We start from the raw sequence: 23,110 nt of genomic DNA, 5'->3' as shown, positions 1-23,110 counted from the left end.
TTTGTGGATGTTTTTTTTTTCCTTTATTGATTTTAGAGAGAGAGGAAAGGAGAGGGAGAGAGAGATAGAAACATCGATGAGAGAGAACATCAACTAGCCGCGTCCTGCATGCCCCCCACTGGGGATTTGGCTCACAACTTGGGCATGTGCCCTGACTGGGAATCAAACCAGCGACCTTTTAGTGCAGGGGTCGACGCTCAACCACTGAGCCACACGAGCTGGACTTCCTGGACGTTCTTAGAAGGAGCAGGCTTATCCCTTCTTGCCCCTTTCTACTATTCTGAACTCTGAGGGTGGGGGCAACATCCTTGTTGGCAGAGTCAGAAGAGACAGAGTCCTTGGATGACACATGGTTCAGTGCTGCCATACCAACAGCCATCTTTTCAAAGACTATTATACAGATGAAAAAACAAATTGCTATCTTGTTCAAGCCACCATCATTTTAGGTCTCAGTTGTATGCAGCTGAACTTATGATCTAACTAATATACTTACAGAAAAAGTTAACATATTAGATAGGAAACTGAACTCTATCTTTAAAACTTTTTCCCCAAATGTATTTTAAATATAAAAAGAAATATAAAAAATAACCCATCACGCCCTGGCCGGTTTGGCTCAGCGGTTAGAGCGTCGGCCCGCGGTCTAGAGAGACCCGGGTTCAGTTCCCGCTAAGGGCGCGTACCTTGGTTGCAGTTTGTCCCCCACCCCAGTTGGGGTTGTGTGGGTGGCAGCCACTCGATGTGTCCCTTTCACATCGATGTTTCTCTCTTTCTTCTCTCTTCTCCTCTCTCCCTCCCACTCTATCTGAACAAAGATGGAAAAATGTCCTCAGGTGAGGATTAAAATAAATAAATAAATAAATAACCCATCATGCAGATTTCATAGGGACTATATCCTAAAATCAGACACAACAGAGCAAAGAGTAATATATGAAGAAAAAAGAAAGTAAAGGAGCCCAAAAATTTCTCTCTCTCTCTTTTTTTTTTGTTAATCCTCACCCGAGGATATTTTTCCATGGATTTTTAGAGAGAGTGGAAGGGAGGAAAGGGGGTGGGGGGAGCAAGAAAGAGCAAGAAACATTGACATGAGACAGACACATTAATTAGTTGCCTCCCACACGACACCAACCACGTACATGTCCTTGACTGGGCATCGAACCCAAGAACCTTCGATCCTTAGGCTGACGCTCTAACCGCTGAGCCAAACCAGCCAGGGCTCTCACTTCTTTTAATAGTGTTACTTGCTTACAATGAAAGCAATGCTGACCAACTCTAATCCCTAATAAGGACAAACATCAAAGGAGTAAAAGAGTCTGTCATGAATATTTTAATATCTTTAAAAGCTCTAAACTCTTCTGGATGAACAGTTGCTGGTGATTGTCAATATTTAATATGTTTCTGCTTTTTCCAAATTTTCTATCATTAGCATGTGTTCCTTTATAATGAGAAAAAAAAGACAACTAAAAAATGTTAGGGTTCTTAACAACTTAGATGAACCAAGGGATATTTGTAAGATGGTCTTCAGAAAAGATTAGAGAGGATAATTAAAAGGAAGAGAGAATAAGACTGAGGAGAAAAAAACTAAAATACTGGAACAGAGTAAACGCAAAACAGGTGGCTGGTGGAAAATATGGCCCAGCAGTTCTCAAGCAATGTTACCACAAAGAAAATGTGACCAGTTACTGTTAGCAAAATCACTGAAGCAAGAGAGGTTGCAAGGAAGTTTCCCTAGCAAGACAACTTCTCTTCCATAAATCTTTGAAAACAAAATAGGTATATGGATAAGTTACATGTTGACCTAAATTGAGATAAGATTAAAATGACTTTAAAATTTTCAGGCTAGAAAGGCAAAAATACATAAATATTTAAGTAGAATCTTTCTCTTGACCAATCGCCACTAAATAACCCACTGGATCGCCCAATGCTCTAAATTATTACCTACAGTACAATGAAAACTAATGGCTAGTAAACAGCCCTTTCAGAGTCACTTGTGATCCCACTGATGTGGCTCAGTGATTGAGCATCAACCCATGTACCAAAGGGTTGCCAATTCCCGGTCAGGGCACATGCCTAGGTTGTGGGCCAAATTCCCAGTGGGGGCATGCAGGATGCGGCCAGTCGATGTTCTTTCTCATCGATGTTTCTATCTCTCTCGCTCTCCATTTCTTTCTAAAATCAATAGAAAAAATATTAAAAACAAAAAAAAAGCCCTGGCCAGTTTAACTCAGAGGTTAAAGCATCAGCCCACAGACCAGAGAGTCCTGGATTTGGTTTCCACTAAGGGTACGCACCTCAGTTGCAGTTTGTCTCCAACCCCGCCTGGGGTCATGTAGATGGCAGCCAGTTGATGTATCTCTCTCACATCAATGTTTCTCTCTTTCTCTTCCTCCCTCACTCCCTCCTGTTCTATTTGGAAATAAATGTAAAAATATCCTTGCGTGAGGATTAAAAAAAAAAGTCACTTGTGGCCTGGCTGGTGTTGCTCAGTGGTTTGAGCGATGACCCATGCACCAAGGGGTCACCAGTTCGATTTCCAGTCAGGGCACATGCCCAGGTTGTGGGCCCAATCCCCAGTGGGGGCGTGCAGGAGACGGCCAATCGATATTCTCTCTCATCGATGTTTCTCTCTCTCTCTCTCCCTCTCCCTTCTTCTCTCTCTAAAAGCAATAAGGAAAAAGAAAAAAAATTTTTTTAAAGAGTCACTTGTGCCCTGGCTGATGTGGCTCATCAATTGGAGCGTCATCCTGTACACCAAAAGGTGTCAGGTTCAACTCCCAGTCAGGATACATGCCTAGGTTGCAGGTTCAATCCCTGGTTGGTGTACGTGTGGGAGGCAACCGATCGACGTTTCTCTCACACACTGGTGTTTCTTTCTCTCTCTCTCTCTCCCCCTACCTTCCTTCCTCTCTCTAAAATCAATAAAAATAAAGAGTTATCTGTGATTGTTCCCAAAGCTGCTTATGGAAGTTGCAATTAATACGATACTTGTGTGGCCCTGGCCAGTTTGGCTTAGCCGTTAGAGTGTCGGCCTGCAGTCCACAGAGACCTGGGTTCGGTTCCCGCTAAGGGCATGTGCCTCGGCTGCAGTTTGTCCCTGGCCCTGGCCCTGGCCCTGGCTGGGCCACTCGATGGTGTCCCTTTCACATCAATGTTTCTCTCTTTCTCTCTCCCTCCTGCTCTATCTGAATAAAAAATGGAAATATGTCCTAGGGTGAGGATAAAAAAAAATACTAGACTTGTGTGATTTAAATATCACAGAAATTCATGAATGTGGTTATAAGAATGTTTGTTGTTTCTTTTAAAACAAAGTATAATGCTTTAGGAAAACTCAATAAACATAAGTCCCTAAAAGTAACTGCTGTTGAATGAGGTACCGGTGAGACATCTGGAAAAGATTAGAAAAAAATCATAAACATCTAGGATTTTAGTTTGGTATGTTTCACAAGTATCTAGGTTTTTAAAGTACTTCAAAAAGTTAAAAGTACTAGAAACTATGGATAATGCTTTCTGTGTATGTTTCATAAAATAAAGTCAACTATAAACTGCAGTCAGCTAACACACAAAGAAAAAGGCCATAACCCTATGTCAAAAAAATGTAAATAAAAAAAAATTTTTTTTTTCTTTACTGATTTTAGAGAGAGAAGAAGGGAGAGGGAGAGAAGATAGAAACATCAATGAGAGAGAACATCAATTGGCCGCCTCCTGCATGCCCCGCATTGGGGACTGGGCCCAACCTGGGCATGTGCCCTGACCGGGAATCGAACCGGCGACCTCTTGGTGCATGAGTCGACACTTAACCATTCAGCCACACCGGATGGGCAAAAGGTGAATTTTTTTAAAAGGGTGAATATTTTATATTTTAAATTAAAATAAAATGCTTATAGCATGTATGCATCATTCTTTAGGCTTCCCCCTCTTTAACCCATCAATCAGTGAACCCAATATACAAGATAAGGTGGCTTTTCTCTTATTTAACTCACCAGCTCTGGATCATCCTCCTCTACATTTGTAGGTTTTCCTTCCTTCTTTAATTGCTTTTTTCGCTCTTTCACCTAAAAAAAAAATTTTTCATCAAAAAAATGAGCACTCATACTTTGAGAATATCTATTAAGCTGTACACACAATATGTGCACTTTTCTATATGTATAACAAGAAGCTGACATTGAAAGAAGATGAGCCTCCCCTCCAAAACAGCAATGCAATCAAGGAAAACTAGGAACCAGGGGTTCTTTCTGTAACCTCATCTAAAATTCAATCTACCTGGAAAGATGAAAGGGGACCAAGCAAGGGAGCTATCCCCAACTCACCAGATCCTAGGCCAGACCAAAAGTGCCTTTCATAAATTCAACACATTACCCACTTATCTTTCACAGTTTATAGTTATGTGTTTATAGTAAAGAAAATATATGTGTCCAGTTTTAGAAGAAGCTACAGAATAAGTATTGTTTTTCTGGTATTTCTACAACTGCATTCTTAAATCATTTTCACCATGAAACCCCTTTACACCAATAATTTTCACATTGTGTTAATTGGTGTTATCACTTTGGCAACCATTGAGATTCAAAAAAATTAAATATACTTATTCAAACAAGAATGACAGTCATCCATTAGACAATCATTCTGTCTTGTATTAAAGCAAAAAGCAAAGTGCTTTCAAAGCTCAGAAAGCCCCCACTGCCACCTTGTGGTCAAAAAGACTGATGGCTCCTCTACAAGTAAAATACAGATGAAAGGTAACTACCACAATGGTTAAGTACAAATTGTCAAGTACTTTTCTGATTTTTCCAGAATTGGGCCTACACGTGCCATTTCCAACAATGATGAGCAGGACATAATTATGGTTGTCCATCTCTTCTTTTTACTCAGTTTCCTCGTCTAAACTTGAAGTCATTATTATAACTGGTTATGAAGTTCTGTTTTAGATTCCAAAGCTCTTCAAAGAAAACATCCACAGTCACTCCCGACTGAAATAACCTGTATAAATGGTCTCAAGAGTCTTACCCAAACAAGTAATAAATTAAAACAAAGACCTTTCTTACCTCAAACAAGCCACCTTAACATTTCCCACCACTCAGGAGATTTCAGTAATGCAAAAGAAAAATAACACTAGCTCTAACTAAATTTATTTCAATTGAGTCCTCCTTTCCTGTTAATATAGACAAGTAGCTCCTCCTATTTCCTTTTTAAAAATGTACTCATATCCCCTTGCCAGCCTATTACAAGCCCATGTTCCAACCCCTTTACAGGGACAAGCACGAAAATCAATGGTTGTGTCACCATGGCTGTTCCACTTCTCCACTCTCAAATGGGGTAATGTGACATGTAAAGAGAGAACAAGAAAAGCCCTCTCTCCACAACACAGTACTGGTAAGGAAAGAGGTTGGAGCAGTGTCCTAGCCACTCCTTATCCTGAGCTCTAGGGGTGAATTACAACTTTAGGCACACTCTATTCTCTACCACCACAGCAAAGTGGTGGAGACCACATATGCAGTCACAATTACACCAGTAGGCATTGCTATGTTAACATGTACCCTCCTACAAGGTGCCCAAGGCTTGCTAATGCTTCCTGTAAACACAGCAGCACTATAAATACTTACAGTGTGTTCCACGTATTCTTTTCCTGCCTGAATTACATCCAGGGCCCTCTTCTTTTGTTCCTGATCCAGTAGCAACTTGTAAGCTTTGTCCACAGCTAATGCAAAACATTGAAATTAACTGTTTCTGCAAACACCCTCTGCAAGTCTGAACTATACTCAGGCAGTGTAAACGGACTTGTGCCATCTAAAAGCATTCCCTACTTTTTAAAAATTATTTACTATTGTTAAACTAATTTTAAAAAACATAACTATAGCAATGATTTTCCTTGAGAGCCTTGGGAAAAAATTAAATATATACTCAAGGCTAAATACACCACATCTAGGTTTAATTCAGCGATAAAACATTGCCAATTATTCTTTATGTTCAGAGAAAAAAGTGACCCTGTGCAATAACAGTCTTTGTTGGCACTTTGAAGTTTTAACAAAGCAAACTTAAGGTCTATTTCTTAAACAGCAACATTTTGCTTTGGAATGACAACTATTCTACTGAAAACCAGCATCTTCACAACCAGAAGACAAAACTGTAATATTCTTTTCTTGATCCAGGACAAGGAACAGTTCATCCCTAACATTGACAACATATTATTCAGAAGCAGGTAAATTTTACAAATACCTTCAAAAGCCTTTTGTGCTCTGTCAGCATCATCTTGATTTTTGTCAGGATGCACCAAGATGGATAACTATAATAAGAGAAAGGTTAGGCTTGTCAAAAAGGAACATTTACTCTGTGCCTGTACTCTTTAAACCAAAAGCTCTAAGGTACCATGGCAAAAAAAAATGTCAGCCAGGAAGCATTTTTAAAAAATTAATAAATATCATAAAATGCCCAGAAATACTGGTCTTTAGCAAAAGATAAATGAACAACTGGGAAATAGTTAGGGTTTTAATCACAATACTGAGAATAAATGTAAGCCTAGCATTATGAGGATGTTGTGATCACTTGGGGGAGGGAGGGACATTGAAGACAACCAAGCTCCTATTAGGTTCCGTAATCTGAGCACTAAGGAGGATAAAACAGGTATATGAGACATCATCTTTTTCCTAAAAAAACTTCTAATATAAAACTGTGGTTCTCAGTTCTGGCTGTGCTCCAATCCTGTGAAGCTTTTAAAAAAAAACACAGACGTCACCCTGGACAGTTTGCTCAGTGGTTAGAGCGTCAACTCCCAGACCAGAGAGACCCAGGTTCGGTTACCACTAAGGGCAAGTACCTCGGTTGCAGTTTGTCTTTGGCCCCACTTGGGGTCATGTGGGTGGCAGCCAGTAGATGTGTCTCTCTCGCATCAATGTTTCTCTCTCTCTCTTCCTCCCTCTCTCCCTCCTGCCCTATCTGAAGATAAATGCAAAAATATCCTCAGGTGAGGATTAAAAAAAACACAGATGTCTACTTTCTACCCTCAGAAGTTCTAAACGAGTCTCTTATTAAATCTCTACAAGACTGGGTATCAGAAAACAGTAAATTAATTTTGTTAGGTGTGACAAGTAATTATGCAAAATAATGTCCTTTTTCATTTGAGGGGTATTCATGCTGAAGTATAGGGGTAAAATATCACGGTGTCTGTAATTTACTTGTCAACAATTTAGCCAAAAATATATGGTTAATGAAGCAAACTGTTGCAAATAGATGGTGAGTATATGGGTGTTCATTGCCCTATTTTTTCGTTTTAAAGTACGTATAGTTAAAATTTTTTATGGCAAGCCCAACTGGTGTGGCTCAGTGGATTAAGCATCGCCCCATGGACTGAGGTCCCAGTTGATTCCCGGTCAGGGCACGTGCCTGGGTTTCAGGCTCAATCTCTAGTGAGGGGCATGCAGGAGGCAGCCGATCGATGTTTCTCTCTCACATCAATGTTTCTCTCTCTCTCTCTCCAAAAAAAAATTAGTAAAAAAATACTTTAAAAAATTTTTTTATGTCAAAATAAGAAACAAAAGTCTCCACAGGTGATTCTTTTATTTATTTATTTTATTTATTTATTTTTATCCTCACCCGAGGACATTTTTCCATTTTTTGTTCAGGTAGAGTAGGAGGGGGAGAGAGGAACAGAGAGAGAGAGAGAAACATCGACGTGAAGGGACACATCGAGTGGCTGCCACCCGCACGACTGACCAGAGCCGGGGACAAACTGCAACCGAGGTACATGCCCTTAGCGGGAACCGAACCCAGGTCTCTCCGGACCGCAGGCCGACGCTCTAACCGCTGAGCCAAACAGGCCAGGGCCACAGGTGATTCTTTTAAACAACTATGGTTAAGACCCACTGACACTGACTGACAGAAACCAACAAGTTGGAACAGAGGAACCGTGTTGGGATGTTAGCGAGTGGAAATCAAATGCTAAATCCTACATTACTGAAGACAAAAGACCTTGAGCAACTCACTTAACCTACCTCTGCCTCATCTTCTGCCTATATTAGGTACTTACATCTCATTGTGTTGTTTTAAGGTTGTAAAGAAATAATGCAAATAAAGAACTTAGCATACTGTCTAACACACACTGACAACAGTTAGCATATAGAGGACATACTATAGCCATGGCCAGTATGGATCAGTGGTTAGAGTGTAGGCCCACAGACCAAAGGGTCACAAGTTCAATACTAGGTCGTGCAGGAGGCAGGCAACCAATCGATGTCTGTCTCTCTCTGTCACATCAATCTCTAAAAAACAAACAAACAAAAAAATCAATGGAAAAATATCCTCGGGTGAGGATTAACAAAAAAAAGAACTCTTATTATAAGAATTCTTTGTATAGCTACATAAAAAGTTTGACTTACACCAATCAGGAAGAATATATGTACCCCTATGTTCACAGCAGCACTATTTACAATAGCTAAGATCTGGAAACTGCCCAAGTGTCCATCAGTAGACGAATGGATAAGAAAGCTGTGGTACATATACACGATGGAGTACTATGCAGTGGTAAGAAAGAAAGATCTCTTGTCCTTTGAGACGACATGGAGGGACCTGGAAAGTATTATCCTAAGTGAAATAAGCCAAGCAGAAAAAGACAAATACCACATGATCTCACTTATATACGGAATATAATGAACATAACAGTCTGAGGAACACGGTAGACCCAGAAACATGGAAGTAGGGCACAGACTGACATCCCTCAGAAGAGGGAGTGGGAGGAGCTAAACCACAGAACTTATATGCATGACCAATGGACATGGACAACAAAGCCGGGGACGGGGTGGGGGTGGGGAGAGGGGTGCCAATGGGGTAAAAAAGGAGAAACATCTGTAACAAAAAAATATATTAAAAAATTAATTTAAAAAAAAGTTTGACTTGATTGCTTGCTTATTAAATTGGGAAAGACTAATACATTACATTAGGAAACTTGAAATTTAGAGAGAAAAAATAGTCTGAATACATGTAAGTGCAGAGTAGAACTCAGAAAGAAAAAAACTATAAAATTATATAATGGGAAATAACTGACTAGGCAAAGATAAAAAACATCTCGGCTTAATAGATCATAATATGATTGTGAGTCAGCAATGAGGGGGCAATTACTGTACTGAAGAAGCAAATAAAGCACTGGATATTAACAAGTATGTCATGCAGGAGCTGAGAATAATATTCAGCGCTAGTCAAGCCCTTTTAACTGTTTGTAATACAGCAATTTTCAACCTTTTTTATCTCGTGGCACACATAAATTAATTACAGAAATTCTGCAGCACACCAAAAAATGTATCATATTTTTTGCCAATCTAACAAAAAAATAAATAAAATAAGTATACTTTTTTAAAAAACATGTTTTTATATAGCCCTGCCCAGTTTGGCTCAGCGGTTGGAACATTGGCCTGTAGTCCAGAGAGTCACAGGTTCGGTTCCCACTAAGGGCACGTACCAAAAAAAAAATGTTTTTTAAAATGTTTTTATTGATTTTTTTAGAGAGAGAGGAAGGTAGAAAGAGATAGAAACATCAACTGGCTGCCTCCTGCAGGCCCCCTACTGGGGATCCAGCCTGAAACCCAGGCATGTGCCCTGACAGGGACTGGAACCGGGACCTCTCAGTCCATAGGACTATGCTCAATCCGGGCCAGGCAGAAATAGGTATAATTTTGATTCATTCACACTAGATGGCTATTGTTGTGTTGGCTTTTGTCATTTTTGTATTTGACAATTCTCAGGGAAAAGAGGTTAGTGCCCCTGACTAAATAGTCAGGTATTGCATGTTTTAAAAATTCTTGGGGCACACTTGTTGGAAAAAAAAGTACATAAGAGAAATAAGGAAGTTAGGGAAAGTTTAAAAAAAAAGACATGAAATATCCACAGAAAATCCAATCTGTAAAGAAAGATTACAGGGGGTGTGATTATTCAACTCACAGAAGGAAAGGCAGGAGGGTTACTCAACTGTCAAAACTACTGTATAGCTCAAATTATTAAACATAATAAACAAGAACTAGATGGTGTGGATCTCCTTTCCAAGAGAATTCAAAAAAAAAAAAAAGCACACTTATATTAAACCAGTTATCTTCTGGGTATTCATTTAAGTTTATAAAATAAAATTATTGAGAAACGGGATCTTAAAAATAAAGAACTGTTACAAATCATGTAACATGTTCTCTCCTGGAAGCCAGGTGATTTAGTAAGTATGACTCCATGTAATCTCTACTATTCTACCTTGTACTTTTCCCTTTTAATTAAGGGACTAGAGAGATTCTATTTGGATATAAAATTCATTCTATTCAGAGGTGAGCTATGGCCATTAAATTATTCAAGATTTTATGTCATGCCCCGGCTGGTTTGGCTCAGTGGTTAGAGTGTTGGCATGCGGTCCATAGAGGACTGGGTAGGTTCCCACTAAGGGCGCGTGCCTCGGTTGCAGTTTGTCCCCGGCCCTGGTTGGGTCATGTGGGTGGCAACTACTCCATGTGTCCCTTTCACATCAATGTTTCTCTCTCTCTCCCTCCCACTCTATCTGAACAAAAAAAATGGAAAATTGTCCTCAGATGAGAATAAAAAAAAAAAAAGAAAAGAATGTTATGTCACTATGAGGTTTTTATCTAAGAGTTACATGGCCTTAAGTTCTTTTAAAAAACGGTTAAATGTTGGCCCAAAAATCATAATAGCAAGTCCTAAGAGAACCATCACATCCTTACATTTTCAAAATGTTCAAACTCCATCCATTACAGAGAAATAGTACCATACCTGCCGAAACCTCTTTTTTATTTCTTCATCTGTCACTTCAGGATCTATCTGAAGAACCTGAACGAATCAAAATCAACACAGTAAAAGAAATTTTAACAACTCATATTTAAGAGATGACCAATAATTATACATATTATAATCAACAACCAGAATAGTACTCAGCATTCTAGAATTGTGGCTAGCACAGTTTTAAAAAATGTTCAAGAAATATAAATGAGCCCTGGCCAGTTTGGCTCAGCAGTTACAGCCAACAGCCCACGGACCACAGAATTCCAGGTTCGGTTCCTGCTAAGGGCACGTACTTCAGTTGCAGTTTGTCCCCAGCCCCAGTTGGGACATGTGGGTGACAACCGATCAATGTTTCTCTCTCACATTGATGTTCTCTCTCTCTTTCTCTCCCCCTCCACCTCCCTTCCCCTCCCTCTTCCTTTCTCTTTAAAATTAATAAAAACTTGTTTATTTAAAAAATCTATTGAATGCTATGGTGATTCAGCTTCATTACCTACCCATAATTCTATTGCTATTAGGTGGGCTATTTGAATGTTTTGAAAGCTTGTTATAAATTTTGACATTACTTGCAAGGTTTTTCTAAGATTCTTTAAGCATCTGACTCAGTTTAGCAGATTACCTTTTAGTTTTAACTTCTCTGGTATATATTTTGATGTGTCTCTCTCATGTCAATGTTTCTCTCGCTCTCTTCCTCCCTCTCTCCCTCCTGCTCTATCTGAAGATAAATACAAAAATGTCCTCAGGTGAGGATGGAAAAAAAAGAAGAAACATAAATGAGCCCTGGCAGGTTTGGCTCAGCATTCAGTGTCAGCTCATGGACCAAAGGGCCTCAGCTTCAATTCTTGGTCAAGGACACATACCTAGGTTGCAGGTTCGATGCCTGAGCCCAGTTGGGGTCATGCAGGAGGCAACCAATCAATGTCTCTCTCACATCTATCTCTCTCTCTTTGTCCCTCCCTCACTTCCACTTTCTCTAAAAAAATCGATGGAAAAATATCCTCAGGTGAGGATTAACAACAACATATATATATATATATATATATATATATATATATATGATCAAATCGATAATAGCTATACTGTTTTAGGTTCTCAATTAATACTGTAGTTACTTTTACTCCATCAGAAAAATAATTTACCTCATACTCAGAGACATATTTCCAAACCATGAGAAAATGTTACATTTCTCCTTCATTCATTAAGAAAAATACCCACCCCCATCCCCTACTTACCTTTGCAAATGTGGAGAAAGCACACAACTCAACAGGGAAAAAAATAAGTCTGGCTAACTCATTTTCACCTCAATCAAGAAATGCCCACTTGCTCCACTTTACATCTATAATTTACATGACCTGATGGTTTTCAACCCAGAGTGAACATCACAATCACCTGTGGAAACCTGAGATCAATGCCTGCACCCCCCCACCCCCATCCCCGGAAAGTCCGATTCCAAATGGCAGAAACATCTGGGGTGGTTTTTTGTTTTTTAGCAATACTGTGTTAAAAAATAAATGTAGCCCTGGCCAGTTTGGCTCAGCGGTTAGAGCGTCGGCCTGCGGTACAGAGAGACCCGGGTTCGGTTCCTGCTAAGGGCGCGTACCTCGGTTGCAGTTTGTCCCCGGCCCTGGTTGGGTCGTGTGGGTGGCAGCCACTCGATGTGTCGCTTTCACGTCGATGTTTCTCTCTCTCTCTCTTCCTCTCTCTCCCTCCCACTCTGTCTGAACAAAAAATGCAAAAATGTCCTCGGGTGAGGATAAACAATAAAAATAAAATAAAAAAATAAATGTAACTATCTTCTCTAAGACTGGGTATCCTGGTGTTGACATTCCTTATCAAGGATTCTAATGCCATCACCACAAATACATACATTCATTCAAATATTTTATATAGTAGCTACAACCTGCTCAATACAATGCTATATACTAGAAATGCAAAAATAAATAGGCAAGGAAAAATGTGTGTGTGTGTATGCTTTTTTTAAGAACTTTACTTTTTTTCAAAGATTTTTTAAATTGATTTTTTTATAGAGAGAGGGAGAGGGAGAGAGAGAAACATTGACAAGAATCAGTTATTAAGAGGGGGAGAGGAAAAAAATGAAAATAAATCTTTTTTTAAATATATTTTATTAATTTGTTTTTGTTACAGATGTTTCTCATTTTGCCCCCATTGACACCCTCATTGCTGAAAATAAATCTTGATTATGAAAAATATATACCAGAGAAGTTAAAACTGAAAGGTAATCTGCTAAACTGAGTCAGATGCTTAAAGAATTGCAAGTAATGTCAAAATTTATAACAAGCTTTCAAAACATTCAAATAGCCCACCTAATAGCAATAGAATTATGGGTAGGTAATGAAGCTGAATCACCATAGCATTCAATAGATTTTTTTTTTTTTTTATCCTCACCCGAGGACATTTTTCCATTTTTTTACTCAGATAGAGTGGGAAGGAGAGAGAGGAAGAGAGAGAAATATCGATGTGAAAGGGGCACATCGAGTGGCCGCCACCCACACGACCCAACCAGGGCCGGGGACATACTGCAGCCAAGGTACGTGCCCTTAGCGGGAACCGAACCCAGGTCTCTGTGGACCGCAGGCTGATGCTCTAACCGCTGAGCCAAACCGGCCAGGGCTCAATAGATTTTTTAAATAAACAAGTTTTATTAATTTTAAAGAGAAAGGGAGAGGGAGGGGAGAGAGAGAGAGAGAGAACATCAATGTGAGAGAGAAACATTGATCGGTTGCCTCCCACACACGCCCCAACCTAGGATTGAACCCGCAACCTGGGTATGTACCCTGACAAGGAATCGAACAACAGACCTTTTAGTACATGGGATGACACTCAACCAACTGAGCTACACCAGCCAGGGCTCAACAGACTTTTGAAAGTTATGATAAGAGCAAACCCATTCGCAAATGCTAGGCATACAATTGGAGGTGAGGGAGAAAGAACTTTAAAACAAAAAAGTGTGCCCCCTCATACCTTCCCAAGGGAGAAAGGAATTGGGAAAAAGTCACTCAAGAGAAGGAAAGCAGCCATATAAGATTTACAGATGAAGGGAGATAACTGTATGTACACAAATATTCAGAGAAGAACCTTACTTTACCTTAGTAATGGGGAAAAAGAAAGTATTAGAGCAAACCCAAGTCCAACAAATCCCAGAAGGTGTCCAAAATGAATGAGAAAAAATAGTAAACTTCCCACTTTCACACACACACACACACACACACACACACACACACACACACACACACACGGGGCGGGGGGATCCAATAAAGCTAGCTGAGAACTAATGCCAAATATAACTGGTAAACCTGACTGGTTCCCAAGTTCAAAAAAGCTATAATTGAGATTTCTTTCTGGACAATTGGGGCCATTTGCATGTGGACTCTATGCTGGATGATGTTATTGAATCAATATTGCTTTTTCTAGGTATAGTAATGGTTTGTGGTTATGTGGAAATGTGTTCTTGTTTTGAAAAGATGATGCTCAAGTATTTAGGCATAAAGCATCACAATGCTTAGATGATCTGGCAAAAAGAAAAGAAGGTATATATACTTACATAAATACGCACACAGGCACACACTCCAAAAGGTATTTTTCCAAGAGTTATATCACATGTGCACTCATCACTGGCAACAAATATTCACTGAGTACCTTCAAAGCTAATCCAACTCCTTTCCAATCTTTAAGAGTTGGAGGCAGCCATGAAATACAGTAAAGACAAAGGGCTTACATCTGTGGCCCAAATCTCTTTGAAGCCATATTTATACACTCAGAACAAACTTATAGGGCACATAGGACTGCTAGACATTGTGCGCACAAATGTTTTCATGGAATTTAAGGTCCAGCAGGGTGGAAATCAACAAATAACAAGTAATTCTTACAGAAATGATAAATGCTGGGGAGCTTTGAGATCTTGCTCACCAGCATGTTATCAGTTTGGCTCAAATAAACTCTTATAAAAACTCAAATAAAAAACAAAAATAAGTGCCACATTACCAATATGGTTCTAAAGAAGCACACAGGATATTTAGATTCTTGGAAGATTTTTCTTAACTGTTGTGTCTCAGGCTTCAGGAATACTTCAATGAAAAACCCATAGTCTCAGAACACACAGAGTTAATTAATCATCATACGGCAACAAGAATATTTGATCGTAGCATTTATACAAGTCCCCAAACTCAAATAAACTAGAATAGTCTCCTTCTTTGGGGTCTTCAACCTAAAAGAGAAATCCAGTCCTAACATCACCCTGAATTCTCTGACATGTTAATAATGTGCAAGTGCCCTGGCCGGTTTGGCTCAGCGGTTGGAGCATTGACCTGCGGTCTGGAGAGACCCGGGTTCGGTTCCCACTAAGGGCACGTAGTTTGCAGTTTGTCCCCAGTCCTGGTTGGGTCGTGTGGGTGGTAACCACTCGATATGTGGACACACCCTTTCACATCGATGTTTCTCTCTCTCTCTCTCTCCCTCCCACTATATCTGGACAAAATATCGAAAAATGTCCTCGGGTGAGGATAAAAAATAAAATAAAAATAAGATAAAAAGGCATAAAAAAAATAATAATGTGCAAGTTCCAGAGTCCTTTTAGATAAATACCTTTTTCCCAAGGTGCTGAACAAGAAAAACAGAAAATAAAGTCTATGGTACTGCTTGCTGGAGCCTTAAAGTTAAATTTTTTATGTTTGCTATTTTTAAAATATGTTTTTATTGATTTTTAGAGAGAGGAAGGGAGAGATAGAAACATTCATGTGAGAGAGACATCAATCAGCTGTCCCCTGTACGCCTCCCCACTAGAGATCGAGCCCACAACCCAGTCATGTGCCCTGACCAGGTATTGAACCAGGACCTCTTAGTCCATTGGACAACACTCAATCCACTGAGCTACACCAGCCGGGCTTAAAGTTAATTGTTTTTTAAAAAAGGAGCCCTAGACCCTGACCGGCTTGGCTCAGCAGTTAGAGTGTCAGCCCGTGGACCAAAGAGTCACGGGTTCAATTCTGGTCAAGGGCATGTACGTCAGTTGCAGTTCGTCCCCGGCCTTGGTTGGGGTTGTGTGGGAGGCAGCCATATGATGTATCCCTTTCAGGTTGATGTTTTTCTCTCTCTCTCTCTCCCTCTCCCACTCTATCTGAACAAAAATGGAAAAAATGTCCTCAGACGAAGATAAAAAAAAAAAAGGGAGCCTTAGTCAGTATGAAGCAGTTGGTTGAGTATTGTCCTGTGCACCAAAAGGTCACCAGTTCAATTCCCAGTGTATATGCAGGTGGCAGCAAATTGATGTTTCTCTCTCCCTCCCTCTCCCTTCCCCTCTCTCTGAAATCAACAAAGACGTGTGTGTGGAACATGATAAGCACAGGACTGGGCAGAGGCATGGGTCCATTGAAGCTTATGGAAAGAAGTAGGAGAGGGCCCTTAACCTAAGAATAATTGTAGAATGCGTAAGAAAGATGACTGCAGCAAAAAAAAAAAAAAAAATAGTAAGAAGAAGTGATATTAACATATGCTTAAGTCATAAATGGATGTTATAAAATACATTTATATAATTGAACTAAATATATCAGTAATTGAAAATAAAATTATGAAGACTTTTGAAGAAATTTTGTTATACAAATCAAAAAGCACTAATAAATGCTTTAGAAAATAAAAAGAAAGATGACTGCAGGTTAGAAATATGTCCAAATACAGAGCTGTTGAGATGGCAGACAGAAAAAAAAAGCTCCCTGGAAAAGGATTCCGTAATAAGACCCCTCCAATTCCCAGGCTAATTTCTGCCTTTTCTACCTGACTGCTTAGTAAGGTAGTGTATAGGAAAAATATTCATATTTCAATTGATAGCTGAGATGACAGCTACTACAGTTACTACTAGTTATTACTTCTCCTTACTAGTAAAAGACCAGTCTGCTTACCTCTGTAGAAAAATCTGCTTCCTTTAGATCAAGGGTGGGGAACTTCCAGCCCTCGGGCTACATAAGGTCAGAGAAATCAATACCAGCTAACATCATGCCCGTCACCAAAGAGAAGCAGTTCCAGCCATCACATTAGAAGTGAGTTAATTAAATGTTTGACCAAATATAGAAGGCTAATTTTTAAGTTGATAATTTTGTATGGTCCACAAATGATGTTATAAATATCCAAATGGCCCTTGGCAGAAAAAATGTTCTCGCCCTGGCTGGCTTGGTTCAGAGGTTAGAGCATCGGCCCTCGGACTGAAGAGTCTTGAGTTTGATTCCCAGTCAAGGGCATGTATCTTAGTTGCGGGTTCGATCCCTATCCCTGGTTAGGGTCATGCAGAAGACAACCAATCAATGTCTCTCTCTCTCTCTCTCTCACATTGATGTTTCTCTCCCCGCCCCCACTCTATCTGAAAAAAATCAATGGAAAAATATCCTTTGGTGAGGATTAACAACAAAAAAAGATAGGTGCTCACTTACAAGGCAACCTACTAATCAAATTTGGGACAATTTGAGCATCAAAATAAATGATATCTAAATATAACCCAATTAGCCCTGGCGGGTTTGGCTCAGCAGTTGCAGACCAGAGAGTCCCGGGTTCAGTTCCCAGTAAGGGCACGTACCTTGGTTGCAGTTTGTCCCCGGCCCCGGTTGGGGTCATGTGGGAGCAACCAGTCAATGTGTCTCTCTCACACCAATGTTTCTCTCTCTCTCTCTCTCTCTCTCTCTCTCTCTCTCCACCTCTCCTTCCCACTCTATCTGAAGATAAAAGCAAAAAAAAAAAAGTGTCCTCAGGTGAGGGTAAAAAATTTAAGAAATAGCCCTGGCTGGTTTGGCTCAGCAGTTGGAGCGTTGGCCTGCGGACCAAAGAGTCCCGGGTTCGGTTCCTGCTAGGGGCACGTACTGAAAATAAATAAATAAATAAATAAATAAATCCCAATTAATAATATAGAAAACCCCAAGTCCATACCAACAAATAAATTAATAAATGAAAACTTTGATAAGGTCAGGATATTTATACAGTTGCAAAGTGCCTCACCATAAAATCCTTATTAATTACAAAGGGGGAAAAAAGTAACTTCATGAAAAAAATCTAGCAGGTAACACTTATTTTTCTTTTTTTTTGTTAATCCTCACCTGAGGATATTTTTCCCATTGTCTTTTAGACAACATGAAAAGGCATGAGGAGAGAGAGAAAACATCGATGTGAGAGAGGCACATCAACTGGTTGCCTCTGGAACATGCCCCAACTAGGGCCAGGGATTGAACTTGCAACCCAGGTATGTGGTCCCTGACTGAGAATAGAACCCATGACCCTTCCATGCTCGGGTTAACACTCTAACCATTGAACAACACTGGCCAGGACTAATTTTTCTTTCTTTTAATTTTTTTTTTTATTGATTAGGGTCGGGGGGGGGGGGCCGGAGAGAGAGAGTTGTTATTTCACTTATTTATACATTTATTGGTTGTTTCTTTTCTTTCTTTTTTTTTTCATCCTTACCTGAAGACATTTTTGCATTTATTTTGAAAGAGAGAGGAGGGAGGGAGGGAGGCAGGGAGAGAGAGAGAGAGAGAAACATCGACATGTGAGAGACATATCGAGTGGTCCCCACCCACACAACCCCAACCAGGACCAGAGACAAACTGCAACTGAGGCATGTGCCCCTAGCGGGAACCGAACCCGGGCCTCTCTGGTCTGCAGGCCAACATTTCAACTGCTGAGCCAAACTGGCCAGGGTGGTTGTTTCTTATATGTGTCCTGGCTGGGGATTGAACCCACAACCTTGGCATATCAAGAGAACACTCTAATCAACCGAGCTACCCAGCCAAGGCTAGCAGGCAACTCTTTAAGTAATCGGTTAACATTATTAGTAATGGGATAAATCAAAATCATGGACCACTTTATAGATTGCAAAGACAAGAATGCAGTATCACTTCTGTGATATTCCTGCCAACATTGCATAAACCTATTCTAACATGAAGAAATATCAGATAAACTCAAGTTGAGAGACATGCTACAAAATAAGTGGCCTGTAATCTTTAGAAATGTCAAAGTCACTAAAATCAAGGAAAGACTGAGGAACTGTTCCAGACTGAAGACTAAAGAGATATGACAACTAAATATGACAGGAGATTCTGAATTGGATCGTTTTTCCTTTTGTTATAAAGATCATTATTGACACAATTAACAAATTTCAGTGGGGTCTGAAGACTTTGATGGTTATATTGTGGTTCAGTAGGAAATATTATTTGCAGAAAAAACACAAAATGATTCAGGGTGATAGAGCAACATGTTGACAACTTAGTTTCAAACAGTTCAAGAAAGTCTTCATAGCCCAAACAGGTACGGCTCAGTGACTGAGTGTTGACCCACGCACTAAGAGGTTGCTGGTTCCATTCCTGGTCAGGGCACATGCCCAAGTTGTGGACCCGGTCCCCAGTGGGGGGCATGCAGAAGGCGGCCAATCAATGTTCTCTCTCATCGATTGACCACCTTCTACATGCCCCCCACTGGGGATCAGGCCCACAACCTGGGTATGTGCCCTGACTGGAAATTGAACTGGGGACCTCTTGGTGCATGGGTCAACACTCAACCACTGAGCCACACCGGCCAGGCTCTTAGGTAGATTTACACATGATTATTTATTCTTGCTTTCTTTATATTTCAAATTTTAATAAGAAATATGATTTACTTTTATAAGGAGAAAAAATTTTAAGTTGTAAAACTAAGGAAACTCAAAAAAGTGTATTTCTTTGTCTAAAATCTTGTGATCAATATTTGATTGTTGGAATTTTTCTTTTTTTATTGTGGTGAAACAGAAAATACTAACAAGCAAATTAAATCAAAGTTCCTAAATTTATCAAAGCTAGCTATCCCTTCACATCTGAAAATAAATCCACATGTTTGGGTTGCTTAAAGATGACAGAGAATATCTGATAGGGCAAAGACTATCTCATTTTCCTTAACTGCTGCCTCTCAGGTTCTGCTCACAATAAAACCACCCAAGTTCAATTCCAACTATAACACAAATTAGGTGTGTGTTCTGATGTAAGTCTGCCTGCAACTATGCAAAGCTCTCCATCATGACAGCACAGCAACATCAAACAGCTCACCTCAAAGGGGTTCAAATTGAAGTAGGAAGAACCAGGACGGGTCAATCTTTCAATCTGATTTTTGGACGTTAGCACTGAATCTCTCTTCTCTATTTGTTTCACCTAAAATAAAAGAGATAAAAACTTCATTAGTAAAGCCAAAAATAAACTCTTAAATTGTCAGGGGTGGGGGTGGGGGGCAGGAGCATGGAGGAGGGTGTCAATGGGGGGAAAGGAGGAACATCTGTAATAAAAAAAAAATTAATTTAGAAAAATTCTTAATTGTCACCTTAACAAGTTACTGATATGTTCAGCAAACATTTGCGTGTCTAGGTGTGCAAGTTATTTGCTAACCACTTTGCGGAATAACCACAACAGCTACCATCTGCTGAATTTTAATAATATGAAAACTTTACACGTTTATTCCTCTCAACAATCCTATACAGTAGATATTACCATTATCCCCATTTCACAGATAAGAAAACTGAGACTTGGAGAGGTTAACTGACTTGTTCCCAATTACCCAACTTGTAAATAAGAATTTTAATCTTGCCCTGGCCAGTTTGGCTCAGCGGTTAGAGCGTCAGCCTGTGGTCCAGAGAGACCCGGGTTCAATTCCCGCTAAGGGCATGTACCTCGGTTGCAGTTTGTCCCTGGCCCTGGCTGGCTGTGCGGGTGGCAGCCACTCGATGTGTCCCTTTCGCATCAATGTTTATCTCTCTCTCTCTTCCTCTTTCTCCCACTCTATCCTAACGAAAAAATGTCCTCAGGTGAGGATAAAAAAAAAAGAAAGAAAGAATTTTAATCTTAACAGTTTGATTCAGGAGCAACCATCAAGAGAATTCAAAGTGACATCCACCACCTTCAAAAGTTTCCACTTTAATGACAGAAGATGTACTCAAGTGTGTTCATACTTAATTTATAACTGTTTAAAAGAAAAAAGACATGCCCAGCTAGTGTGGCTCATGCACCAAGAGGCCGCCAGTTTGATTCCCAGTCAGGGCACATGCCCAGGTTGTTGTCCAAATCCCCAGTGGGGGGCATGCAGGAGGTGGCAATCAGTGTTCTCTCTCATTGATGTTTCTATCTCTCTCTCCTCTCTATAAAATCAATAGATTAAAAAAATTTTTTAATAAATAAAAGAAAAAATACAATTATACTGAAATATATATATTAAAAGCAGCATTTAAAAAAGTACGTGGGCCCTGGCCAGTTTGGCTAAGCGGTTGGAGCGTCGGCCTGTGGACCAGAGTCCCTGGTTCGGTTCCTGCTAGGGGCACGTAACAAAAAAAAAAAAGTATGTGGGAGAGAGTAAATAACTCTGCCTACCTATCTCTAAAAGAGTTAGAAAAATTCCTGGCCTGAGACAATGAGAAGGAGAACAGGCACCAGGTTGTTCTAGGAAAACATCCTTGGTGCCACTATCAGAATTGGAATGCCAGTTGGAATGAATGTCTGGTATGTTATTTACCATCTTTACTCCTCAGGCCAAATGAGGAATAAATAAAGAATATCAATAATATAAAAAGCCACCCCTTAGCAGCAACTTCCCTCTTCACTCTCTTTAAAATAGCATGCTATTTCCCCACCCACCCACCCCCATCTTCTTTCCCAGGCTTATTTTTCCTCATAGCACTTAAATCACTACCTGACATTATACTGCACATCTGTTTGTTTACTGTTTATCCTTCTCTATAGAACGCAAGCTCTATGAAATTAAGACAGGATTATTCTCTCTGCTGTTCACTACCATACATGAACAGTACACTAGTACATGTGGGGTGCTCAATAAACATTGGATGAATGATGACTGAAGGTCCTCCTTTAGGTACTTTCTGTCATCCAAGTCAAACAAACCAGGATTGCATTTTTCTTCTTTTCATTTTAAACTAAGAGTTGGTAAGTGAAACAAGTTCCATTATAATTGCTGAATAGTTTCACATGATTTAGGCATTTCAAAAAGGAAGACTATGAAAAACGTGCTAATTTCTGTTTTTAACTGTAATATTTTGGAGAAACTACTATGTAACACACACAATTACAAATACCAGAGATAAAAATGACCGTGACTGTGGTGCTTCACTGAGCTGCCTGGTGAGGAGCAACATCATTCCTCAAATCCATGCCAACTTAATGAGCTCTGTATCCAGCAAGATGCTTCTGCTTATGAAACTCTTGCTTATAGCCCTGGCCGGTTTGGCTCAGCAGTTAGAGCATCGGCCTGAGGTCTAAAGAGACCCGGGTTCGGTTCCTGCTAAGGGCGCGTACCTCGGTTGCAGTTTGTCCCCGACCCTGGTTGGTCGTGCGGGTGGCAGCCACTCGATGTGTCCCTTTCATGTCGATGTTTCTCTCTCTCTTCCTCCCTCTCCCTCCCACTCTATCTGAACAAAAAAATGGAAAAATGTCCTCAGGTGAGGATTAAAGAAAAAAAGAAACTCTTGCTTATGAAACTCTTTCTTATACATTAACTCCATTAAGCAAAGAATTCAATCGCAGTCAAGTTAAATGCCATGAACAAATCCAATCCGAGGTTCTCTGACTCCAAATGGTATGTTTTTCCTTCATTTATTCATTCATTAGTTTACTCAACAAATAATTACTGAGTAACCATATGTAGTAGGTGCTGGAAATGCGATAGTAAACGAGGCTCAGACCAAACTGACTCCTGTCCTAACAAGATACCAAACTGTTACAAATTATTTCACCTCCCTAAACCTCAGATTTGTCATCTGTAAAATGGAGATAATGCCTACCTGGCATGATGCATAGTGCCTGGCATTCGCGAATAGCAGAAATAACTACCAATACAATTCATTATAGAGGACTAAGTAGAGAGCGTTTCCATTTAAAGTGAAAACGGGGGCCAGGGAGGTTAAATCGCCCCCAGGAATGCCAGCCGCTGCCAGCCCCAGCCAGCTCCGACTCCGCGGACTTGGGGAACTCTACGCGCACCCGGGTACTTCGTTGGCCAGACTCCCCATCTACCCGCAGACGTTAGACCTCGACCCCTTTTTCCTAGCCCAGGGGATCCCCCAGCAGGTATCAGGGAGAAACGCACACACACACCCCCAGCCCCGCGCCGCCCCGCAGGCCAGACAGGAGGAGCCGCCCAACGGTCCAGGCCAGGAGGACCAGTGCTTTCGCCCGCTGGGAGAGTAGATCCAGGCGGGGTCGCCCCGGTGCCACTACTCATCCCTCGTGTTTCACCTCACTGTAGAAGGTCATAAATGCCTCCTCTGTGCTGCCTCCGCCGCCCGAAGCCCCGCTCTCTCCTGAAGCCGCCATTTCCCCGGCCCAGCCACCACGTG

At 40.4% G+C, this 23,110-nt stretch overlaps 1 protein-coding gene across 1 annotated transcript in view; it reads right to left on the bottom strand.

Annotated features, from left to right (window-relative positions):
• Nucleotides 1-23,110, bottom strand: part of DNAJC8 (DnaJ heat shock protein family (Hsp40) member C8) — a 28,476-nt gene extending 5,366 nt beyond the window's left edge. Inside the window, exons 1-6 of the mRNA XM_036257328.1 lie at nucleotides 23,010-23,110; nucleotides 19,824-19,925; nucleotides 10,744-10,800; nucleotides 6,208-6,274; nucleotides 5,595-5,689; nucleotides 3,978-4,049 (exon numbers count right to left, since the gene is read on the bottom strand). Of these exons, the coding sequence (XP_036113221.1) occupies nucleotides 3,978-4,049; nucleotides 5,595-5,689; nucleotides 6,208-6,274; nucleotides 10,744-10,800; nucleotides 19,824-19,925; nucleotides 23,010-23,087 (471 nt within the window). The 5' untranslated portion in view covers nucleotides 23,088-23,110. The remainder of the gene's footprint in view (nucleotides 1-3,977; nucleotides 4,050-5,594; nucleotides 5,690-6,207; nucleotides 6,275-10,743; nucleotides 10,801-19,823; nucleotides 19,926-23,009) is intronic.

The sequence above is a fragment of the Molossus molossus genome, unplaced genomic scaffold, assembly GCF_014108415.1.
Source record: "Molossus molossus isolate mMolMol1 unplaced genomic scaffold, mMolMol1.p scaffold_m16_p_12, whole genome shotgun sequence".
NCBI lineage: Eukaryota > Metazoa > Chordata > Mammalia > Chiroptera > Molossidae > Molossus > Molossus molossus.
This window is presented reverse-complemented; position numbering and strand designations above follow the sequence as displayed.